This window comes from Ascaphus truei, chromosome 6 (assembly GCF_040206685.1).
Source record: "Ascaphus truei isolate aAscTru1 chromosome 6, aAscTru1.hap1, whole genome shotgun sequence".
In the NCBI taxonomy this organism is placed as follows: domain Eukaryota; kingdom Metazoa; phylum Chordata; class Amphibia; order Anura; family Ascaphidae; genus Ascaphus; species Ascaphus truei.
This window is the reverse complement of record NC_134488.1, coordinates 40,493,775-40,504,824: the sequence shown is the minus strand read 5'-3', so window position 1 is coordinate 40,504,824 and position 11,050 is coordinate 40,493,775. Positions and strand designations below refer to the sequence as shown.

Here is an 11,050-nt window from a genome sequence, read left to right as displayed (position 1 = left end):
AACCAGTGCTGGTGTTGGTGCCGGTACATTGCTGGATTGGGATAGACAAATCTTATATGGATTAAATCTGACCTTTCTCCTTTTTCAGTTGCCATGATCAAACATACTGTAAAAATCTGGGATTACACACCAATACCCTCTTCTATCTCCGGTAGGAGGGGCATGCGAAAAAAACAATGATTGTTAGTTAAGGTTAGCCTTACGAACGCTTCCATCCACAAACTTGTAAAAATCATACAGTAGAGGCAACTCTTATTCGAACAAAAACCAGTGGCAATTCCCCAAAAAACCCAGGAAACAACCAGGTACATTCTGAATACATGCCTTAAACTTTCCTTAAACTAGCCCCAGCATTTCTGCATTGATTAATGGCCTATCAGATTAACAGCGGGTGTCCCTGGCAGTCCCATTCAAACTGAATGGGACTGCCAGGGATCCCTGCTGTGTTAATCTTATGGGTCGTTAGTCAATGCAGAAATGCCTTAAACGTGCCTCAAACTAGCCCAGAACATACCCAGCACATACCCAGCACATACCCAGAATGTAACCCGGCTAGTTTACGGCAAATGTTAGAATAAACGTTGCCTCTACTGTAGTTCAAAATGAAATATTCATATATTTCCGATAAAGTTGGCATCTTATCTGTTGCCGCATTAATTGCAAAACATATTAAAAATGCATAACTACAGTCATGTTTTTTATATGTTGATCGAATTCTAGGGGAGCGTCGCGGATACCCAAAAAAGAAAAAATGTGGATAGTGTAATACAGTAACAATGTGCCAATCAAATATAAGGGGTTGCCAAATTACTACTCACAAGCGAAGTAGATTTAAGAGCATTAAATCTGTCTGGAACTGTGAATCATCCCAGTCAGGTACGGTACAAACGGTCAGCAATCTCAGGAAAAAGAGAAAACAACCATGGCGCAGATAGAATAACAAAATTTATAAATAAAGGTCACAAATGGAGGCTTACATAGGTCTTAAAAGTAAAGGCAGTATACAGCTGGGTCTATAGTGTGTCGCAGACTCTCACCGCCTGGTACACACTGCACAAAGCTCTCGCGTGCGTCTGGACACCGTGTGTTTTTATATGTGTATGGTGTACACATGGTTTCTAGTCCAGTCAGCAATTGTACAGGGATAAGAATGTAGAAAAAAACCACAGCATTGTGTTTTACAGGTTTTTATTATGAAACGCCTACATTTAATAACGTCTTCAGTATCTTCAAGGACCAAGTTCGATTCACAATGGATCACTGTGGTACTGTAGACATAGTTTTTATCTGTTTTTTAAACACCTGCAAATTGACACAGTAGCACAGTACTGTACACATTACAATTCATTCATTTCTGACACCTGGTGGATACGCGAAGAACTGCACCCAAGGAAATCAGATTCCAAGTAATTCAAAGAAATCAACCGCAGTAAACAGAGGTGTGACGGGTGTGATTGGTGGCATTCACGGCAGCATTCATGGAAAATTAACGAGAATGCCGCGTGGAATACAGCAGAGTTCACTAAAACGGCTCGTGGAATGTTTGGATAACGGCCGCTCATCTGTATGGATTCAGTGAATAAAGACTAACGGACAAATAAATCATGTTATTTGGATAGTTGTACCATATTTCATTTTTTATTATAAATTAAACAAGTTGCAGATCACATATTTATGTATCAATATTTCAATTATTTGCAAATATAACAATAAGCATTTTATCCCAATAAGAATCAAATTCATAAATTCATACATAATAATCCTCCATAATGTACAGAGGAAAGATAAAACCCCAAAGTTACACAGTGTTTTTCACCTCTCGTATAACTAAGGATGAGCAGGTTAGAGGGTTAAAAATTAGAATTTTGCAAACTAGTAGGTTATTTTGCATGTTCTATACAAAACGTCAGAATTTCATTCAGAGCCAAAAGACGTATTCGCAGGTTCAGGGATGTTAATTTTTTTCCTATAAACGGGGCAAACTTCGGGTGCATGAATGGAAAATATTGTGAACTTTTGTGAAACAGAAATTTTGAAAAATGGTGAAAAATGGTAAAAAATATATCGTTCTGCTTTATGGATAATAAATTAAATTGATGTAACAAATTCATCATAATAAGGGGACCTCTAGAACTATCAAGGAACTGTCCACCCCATCTCCCATTTGATATGTGAAGGGTAAAGGAGGAATTAATATAAAGTGAGCCCCCATAGTTAGCGGATGTTGAATAATTTAAATAATTTTAACACCTTCCTACTGTATAACTGAGGTTTTGTATTATTCCTGTAGACTCCAAAGCCACAGGTGTATAGAAACAATGAAGGCCATCTCTCTTCTAATGTATCTGGTTTATCTTTTAAGAGAATGTTGGTTTCTCCATGGAGCAGGTTCTCCCAACCTCTGATGTCCAGGACTCCACTTTCGGGTCAATAGTCTGTTTCCAAAACAATGGGAACGTATCTTGCCACATTGAGAAGGTTTATTACAGATGATTTTTTTCCCCATTTGTATTCATTGTTGATATCTCTATTGAGGAGAATAAGTCAATGATTTACAGTATGTCTCATTGTTTTTAATACATTTTTACATTCCATATGTATAATCCATAACATTATTACGCGTTTGTGCTAAATAGTTATAGAAATGGCACCCTTAATACATTTATTGATTCTACCTGTATGTGTAGGGCTGCTTCCCCCAGTCTGGGAGATTTGCCCTGGCTTCAGGTCTGTGTGGCGCTTTGTACCTGTTTGGCTCCAGGCGATGCTGAGGGTCTGCTTTGTTATTGGGAAACAGGACAGGCTTTTGGTGATACTTCAGGTTCTTCTCATGTTGGTGTCACCGCCTCCAGTCACAGCAGGCTCAAGCATAGCTGGAGACAGTCCCCACTATGACAGTCTTGTATGTATGTCTTTATTTATATAGCGCCATTAGTATATGTACACTGGCGACACACTTTATTGAAGTGTGGCCAGTTCCGCAAGCCGGGAGATTTCCCGGCTTGCATGTGGCAGCCCCTCGGCGTGCCGCGCGTCACCGATGCGCGGTCACGCATCATCGGGTGCCTGCGCCCCCTGCACGCGCGTCCAGGGCTCCCCGAGGGAGCCCTGGTATCCCGCGATGTGGGGTACGGCGGCAGGGGGTTCCGGGGGACCCGGCGGACCCGGAGAGGAGAGGGGGAAGCCGCGATCGGCGGGCCTCTCCTCCGCTGCTTCGGCGCGCGCCCGGCACCCTCCGGCGCGCGCCAGGTAACTGCTGCGGCCGAGAACGGGCAAATGCTCGAATAAACTCGGCCGCAGCAGTAGCGCTTCACAGTAGTAATACATGTGACAATAATATAAATAGCAAATAATACAAATAACAGATCATGGGAATAAGTGCTTCAGACACAAAAATAACATTTCGAAAGAGGAGTCCCTGCTCCAGGGAGCTAACAATCTAATTGGTGGGGAGAACATACAGAGACAGTAGGAGGGCATTCAGGTAAGTGCGTCTTCTGGGGGACAAACTTTATGTATCGTGTATAGTATTACAAAAAGAACGATTCCTGCGCTCCTGCCAAATTGGTAGGAGCGCAGGAATCGTTCTTTTTGTTTTTCTATATGTAAGGCCTATCTTTTTACCTGCAGCAAACTTCTATAGGGAGGAGCGCGGTATTATGTACAGTTTCTCACTAATATTAGGCAATCCTTTTCCTTTCTGCATACTCCCATAGGGCATTTTAAATTTAGTATCTCTGGAACGTCATCTGCTTTACATAGCAGTTACTGAGCCCCTACCAATTTTCCAATTAGTGCAGGTATATTACACCCCAGTGTCAATCTGGACATCACCCTCCATTGAATGGTGGGTGAATGTGTAAGGCTGACAGAGAGATGTATATGTGTAAGTTGTATTATATTCACACCAGGGAATTTGTGCACCCTGTTTACCTTTATAGCAAAGGTAAGTATGATACTGGCTTTAGCCAGATTTTAATTGCACTATTCACATAAGCTCATGCTTTATTTAACCCCTTCAGGGCTTTAACACTTTTTCACCAGTCCATGGGACAATTATAACATATATACAGTATAGTGTAGGTACCTGCATTAAACGGGTTGCCTTGACGTGGCATGCAGGCTTACAAATGCTTTGGCCAAAGGGTTTAACCAAATACCCTTTTTCAAGAGAATATTATTTTATCTTAGCCAAATTGGTAGGAGCGCAGGAATCGTTCTTTTTGTTTTTCTATATGTAAGGCCTATCTTTTTACCTGCAGCAAACTTGTATAGGAATGAGCGCGGTATTATGTACAGTTTCTCGTGTATAGTATTAGCCATGGTGTTACTCATATGCTTCTTTAAGCAAGTTTGTCTTAAGGTGCGTCTTAAAGGTGGATAGAGAGGGTGCTAGTCTGCTATTGAGGGGAAGGGCATTCCAGAGGTGCGGGGCAGAAAGTGAGAAAGGTTTAAAGATGGGAGAGGGCTTTAGATACAAAGGGGGTATAGAGAAGACATCCTTGAGCAGAAAGCGAATCGGATGGTGCATAGCGACAAATTAAGGCTGAGATGTACTGTAAGTATAAGTAGGAGCAGAAGAGTGTAAAGCTTTAAAAGTGAGGAGGAGTGAGTCTTCTCTCATACCTCTGCCCAATAGGCTGTTACTTAGACAGAGGTATATAAAAAGGATTCATTATTGAAGCAGCCACTGCAGTTGGTATTACAGCGTATGCATAATCTTTTAGGAGTGGTTCCAGACATCTGGATAGTACCGACCTAATAGCAGTCTTGAGGCCTTGTGCTCTGCTCAGATTTTGGGTAGGCAATCAACCCCAGGATGGGCTGAAGGCCTGGCTCTCTCTCCCAGTCGGGAGAAGCTGGACTCACATCTCTACCTCATGAGGGGGAGAGCTGAACTGATTATAATTTGGAGGGCCTCCTCCTTAGTGCAAAAGAGGAGGGGACCTGGGCAGCACCCGGATTGGGTTTCTCACAGACCATGCCTCACCTCCACTCCTGTCCCTCAAGGAGGTTGCATGAGGGGGGTAAACCCCACAGGATAGCCTGACACTGCCTGTAACTATCAGGACTTGCATGAGAGGGGCAGAAAAGTATAGTCTGGACAGGCCACAACTACACTCTCCCCTTAGGTGAAATTCCCATGTCCTCCCTGGGTCAAATTTGGGGCACCATCCAGTAACCGGGAGTCTGCCATACAACAACACATCACATCAGTTGTTATGACATAATCAACACAGTATACATCTCTACCCATATTATCCACTGATTACAGTGATAACAAATATAAACAATTCTTCCAACGGGAAGAAGGGTAGAATCCTCGCTTATAATATTTGAGATCAGGTTTCTTTACTACTCGCCCATCAAACATCTTGACCCATATGAAATATATTTTAGGCGAACCAGGCCTCTGTCGAATTTCTACTCTGTCCATACAAATGCACCCCCCCTACAACCATTCATCCATAATAGAGTCGGTAGAGAGAAAAAACATAGAGCACTGCAGCTGAAGAACTGGAGACAGGATCAATTATGAAAAAATACAAAGCTTTATTTGCAAAAAATGCCCATGAGAGAGCTAAAAAGCACTCTGACGCGTTTCTCGCCGAACTGGCGCTTTATCAAAGACTTGTCTTTATCAAAGACTTGAAACGTGTCAGAATGCTCTTTAGCTCTTTCATGGGCTAATTGATCCTGCCTCCAGTTATTCAGCTGCAGTGCTCTATGTTTTTTCTCTCTACCTACTACTTTGGATTTCGCTGACGGGATGCACGCAGGATGAGATTTATGGTTCCAATCATGAAAGCTGTCCGTCAGTAGAGTGAATATTGTCCTGTGGTTGGCTCACTGCCTATGGAATCTACACGGTTTTGACCTAGAGCTGCTGGCTGCTATTTGACTCCACGGGTTGCCCCACATTATTGTGAGACACCTATTGGTTTCTATTCTAATACTGTAGCTCTTTATCTGGTCTGATAATAAAGCCTCTTAATGGACTTCCTCCTATATAGGGATTCAGATGATTTTTTTTTATACAATTGTACTTTCAATAATTTCCTGTAGCACCACAAGGGGATTCATTTCTTCATATACATACTGGTCCATAATACTGTAGAGCGAATTTGGATTCGGTTATGAATGCCTTTTCAAGAGTTTTAGACTGAAGATATTCTGTGACAGCTGCTGTAAGCCAATCATGCCGGTTCTCAATTTCTTGCATGATAGGTTCGGGTACATATGGGAAATAATAGCTATGACACTGACGGTACATAAATATTATCGCCCGATCAGCTCGGCTGAACCTTAATAAATTATGGCCAGTGCCATGGCCCAGTAGAATCCAAAATTTAGGTTCCCTAGCCTCCACCTCTTGGTACAATATGGCAGTTCCCTTAGGTGTAATGACCCCCAACTTAATGTCATATACCCTCTTACAAATGGCTTCCTCTGTGTCCTCTGGGGGAAAGGGACCCTCTTCCCACCAATGGTCCACCATAGGACCATCCACCAAATGGAACCGGGTCTTATTCCTATTGGCGGCGTAGCCCTGCAACATACAGTAGGGTCCCACCACTTAAGGTGTTCCGAGGACTGATTTTCTTCACTTGGGCTATGGACCTAGTGTCCACCTGAGAGGACACTCCAGATGTAGCAGACTGTTGAGAAAGGGAGGACTCTTGGAATGACTTGAAGGATACAGGGGACCTAACCACAGGTATCCTGCTTGCATAAGGTATTTCCCCTCAGAATCATCATCTGACCAACCATCCCTTCCCCCAAAACCCCAGTCTCTTAGATTAATTGACAAACCAGGGGACAGATTTTCACTAGGGAATTTGGTTAGTACAAAGGTGGGGTCAGCAGGGGCAGAACTAGTGGCATAGCACCAGCGGAGGTCCTGGTACAGCATTGTCCTGAACAGGGGCCTGGGCAGTGGGGGCCGGTGATTGGGTCGTAGCAATGTCCATGACCAGTCCTGTGGGCTTGGGCTTGCCATGAACCCAATGAAAGTTATAGGGGAAGCATCGGAGTTCTAACGACCACTTCCTCTAGATCGGGGCCTGTATAGGTGAGTGTCAGTGGATAATTGTCCTTACTCACCACTGAAATTTCCATCTTTGGTTCCGCAGCTTGCGTGGCCGCCAACTTGACGATTTCATCATGGCGAGCCGGTCTTGAGGTCTTTCCAGGCAGGACCTGTCCAGTGGCGTGGATGATGTCACATCACATGTCAGGAGCAGAAAAGTATAGCCTGGATCAGCCATGACTAAATATGCAAAAAAAAAAAAATCTAGTTCTTTATTTTGAGTTACAGCAAAATATAGCATCAGCTGTTAGCTAGAAAAGCAGTGGCTGTGGGTGCCAGAGCTGTTTGGTCTGGCACTAGTATATTATTCCAGTCATTAGGTGCCGTAGACTGGTCAACTCAATATCATTCTAATCAATATGTTTTTTTAGGAAGTGTGGGATATGGCTCATTAAAATATACTTTGCATAGTCATTAGCATATTTCCCAGGTACCTCAGGTGTGCTCCTTTTTCAGCACAGGCAAATATATACAACTGGAGACACTACTAAAGTGATCTCCTCCTCTGCACCCAATCTACCGATGGGTTTGGTAAAACCAGTCAGAGAAATCTGTGGATCGGATTGAGAAAGGTTTGTCCATTTCTATTGGCAACACATTGTGTCTTTGTGCAAATGGAAAAATGGAAATAATTACGTACAATTTTGCAAACCAAGCTTAGCACCATTCATACATCTGTACTTTCTAGCTACAGTAAAACAATGTAAAAATCCCGCAAGGTTCTCCAAGGTCTCTCATAGTTCTCCAGTCCTCTAAGATTCTCAGATTTTAAGTGTCCAGCTTCAAGTCTCCAGCAAGAAATGGGCTGCTTCAGCGGAAGCTGTCTGGCATATGTTCTGTCTAATTTTTGCAACTGTTATCAGGGTTAGGATTCCCTGCACCTAGGAGAGTGTAGATTGTTACCGCAATTCCCAGGTAAGTGTGTCTTTTTGCTGTAGTTTTTGCAACATTGTGTGTTTGCCTTTTCCTATGAATACATTTACAATTTATTTCATTAACTTGCTTTGCTCAATGCTTGAGCTAGGTAAAAAGGTGTAAATTGACTGGTCTCCTGTGACAATGCTGTTTTAGCATTTGCTGCTTATTTTGATTTTTTTCATTATTTGGTAGAAATCCAAAAGCCAAAACCAAACATATTGAGTTTTTGAGAAACCGGAACCAAATCAAAAACACAAAAACATTTGAAGAAATATAAAACCGCATCCCAAACACAACATTATTTTTAACTCGAATCACGTGTAAAATTGCCACTAATATCTCTCAGACATCTGGTGTGAATCACACTAACAAAATGCTATCGCTTTTAGTGCAGACAGACTTGATGATACATACTGTAGACCACAATAATTGCACAATTTTAGTGTCATGTGTCATTATTAAGGCAACAACTTTAGTAAACACGGATCAGCACCGTCCCACGTGAATGTTTGTGCAGAAGCTTATCACATGCTCTGATAATTGCTGAAATTCTGCGATGCCAACCAAGCTTCTACAATTGTACTTTCTCAAGCAGCAACTTAAGGCTTCTACACGTGCTACATACTGTAGAAGTAACAGGATCGTTACACCAAGGACACGCACAATGGATTCCAGTCTCCACAAGCATTACCATGATGAAGAGTTTGATCCCAGAGGGTTTATTGATACATATTGCTATAATGGAACTAATGATATGTTTGAGGAGTTGGTTTTATATCCTATTACACAATTGTTTAAAACGTTCTCTTCAGGTACGTTCATTTATAGTTGATCTTGAAGTTACTGTAAAATATTATCAAAATGTTTGGGGAACTGAAGCATGTGAATAAGCACTTGTGCTGTATTCTGTTCAATACTTTGCTAATGTGAAAAACAGTGTTGTCAAAAATGTGTATTTTCCTATTTTTTAACCGTTGAATGCAGGTCGTGTGAAAGGGGAAACCCTGCTCGATGTTTCTGTGGGACCAACAGCTTTCCATCTCTTAACCGCCTGTGATTTCTTCAAGGAGATCAATGTGATAGAATTTACTGATGCAAATATCAGGGAATTTGAAATGTGGAGGAACAAGGAGCCCGGGGCTGCTGACTGGTCTCACACTGCAAAAATAGTTTGTGAGCTGGAAGGAAAGAGGTACAGTATATTTCAGTGTGTCAGTGTGGAGAGAGAGAGTCAGTGTTGAGAGTGTCAATTTGGGATGGGGGTGAGAGTGTCAGTGAGGGGTGAGAGAGAGTGTCAGATGGAGGAAGGAAAAGTGTCAGTGAGGGGAGGGACAGAAAGAGTTAGTGGAGAGAGGGGGAGAGAGAATCTCAGGTGAGAGAGTGAGTGTCAGTTGGGGAGGAAGAGAGTGTCAGTGAGAGGAGGGGTAGAGAATGTTAGTGGGGTGAAGATAGAGTAGTGGGGGAGAGAGTAGGTTAGGGAAAGGAAGAGTGTCAGTTAGGGGTTGGAGGGGGAGAGAGAGTGTCAGTGTGGAGAGTGGGAGAGAAAGTGTCAGGTGGGGAGAGGGAGAGAGTGTCATTGTGGGGAGAGAGTGTCAGTGTTGAGAGAGTGTCATTGTGGGGAGAGAATATGTCAGTGAGGTGGGGGAGAAAATGTGTCAGTTCGGGAGGGGGGAGAGTGTCAGTTTGGGGACTGAAGAGAGTGTTAGTGGGGAGAGGGGGAGATAAAGTGGCAGGTGCAGGGTAGAGAGTGTCAGTTGGGGGAGAAAGAGAGTGTTAGTGGGGTTGGGGCAGAGAAAGTATCAGGTGGAGGGGAGAGAGTGTCAGAGGGGAGGGGGTGAGAGAGAGTGTCAGTAGGGTTGGAGAAAAGTGTCAGTGGGGGGAGGAGTGAGAGTGTCAGTGGGGAAGGTTAAAGAGTTTCAGTGGGGAAGTGGGGAGAGAGTGTGTCAGTGGGGGGTGCAAGAGTTTGTCAGTGGGAAGGGGGATAGGGTGTGTCAGTCGGGAGGGGGATAGGGTATGGCAATGGGTGAGGAGAGTTGAAATTGAACTGCTATAATCCATGGACCAAAGAACCGGCTGATCCTCTACGGATACAAATTCATCAAAAATATTCATCCATCTCTATCAATCATTTGCGTGACACGTGTACATTATTTTCTGCATGTATCCCTTTTTGCTCCAAAACTGCCATGTGATCCTTACAAATTTTGTAATTTCAGAGACGAGTGGCAAGGAAAGGAAGACAAAGCAAGAAGAGCAGTGAAACGCGTTGTCAAATGTGATCTCACCAAAGATAACCCTCTAGAGCCTGTAGTCCTGCCACAAATGGACTGCCTGCTCTGCATTTCTGTCTTACAGATTGTTAGCAAGGACCACCAGGCTTTCTGTAACAACCTCAAAAAACTAGCGTCAATGCTAAAAACTGGGGGACACATGTTATTGATGGGGGCATATAATACTTCATGCTATATGGTTGGTGATCACAAGTTCTTCTTTCTGGCATTTGATGAGGAATTTTTAAGAGAGGCTGTTTGTGATGCAGGGTTCATAATTGAGAATTTGGAAGCATTACCTACTAAAAAGACCAGCAATTTCACAGATTATGAACATATTATTTTTATGATAGCACGCAAGGAGAGTGAGGTTTAGTGATAAAAGTTATACAACAATGTATCTGACACTTTACCTACTAATTGCAAAAATACAGCAAATATATCAATGGCTACTTATAAAATAAAATGAATTACCATATTTCTAGGAATTGTAATTTTTAAGTGGGACTGCAGTGACATGACCGGGAAGTATGTGTATGTACTGTTGCGTCCCCTTTTATCCTACTACATCCCCAAATTTTTTCAGGGATTTTTTCCGTATGCCCCGCACTTTGCCGCGTTCAGCCGCATTCTTGGCTAGATAGCGCTAATAGCGCTAAACAATGAAACCGTCCACGGCGCCTAAAACGGCCGGAACATGTCGTATCTGCCCCGCGGTTTTAAAAATCGCATAGAAATGGCCGCACAAGGCTGAAGGCAGCTGCCACTGTAT

General features: G+C 42.9%; 1 protein-coding gene across 1 annotated transcript; it reads left to right on the top strand.

Moving 5' to 3' along the window:
- The first annotated feature begins 8,672 nt into the window (after nucleotides 1-8,672).
- On the top strand, nucleotides 8,673-10,654 carry LOC142498067 (indolethylamine N-methyltransferase-like). The gene is made up of 3 exons (XM_075606575.1): nucleotides 8,673-8,820; nucleotides 8,993-9,200; nucleotides 10,225-10,654. Exons 1-3 carry the CDS (start codon nucleotides 8,673-8,675, stop codon nucleotides 10,652-10,654), a joined length of 786 nt encoding a protein of 261 aa, XP_075462690.1.
- The last annotated feature ends 396 nt before the right edge of the window (nucleotides 10,655-11,050 follow it).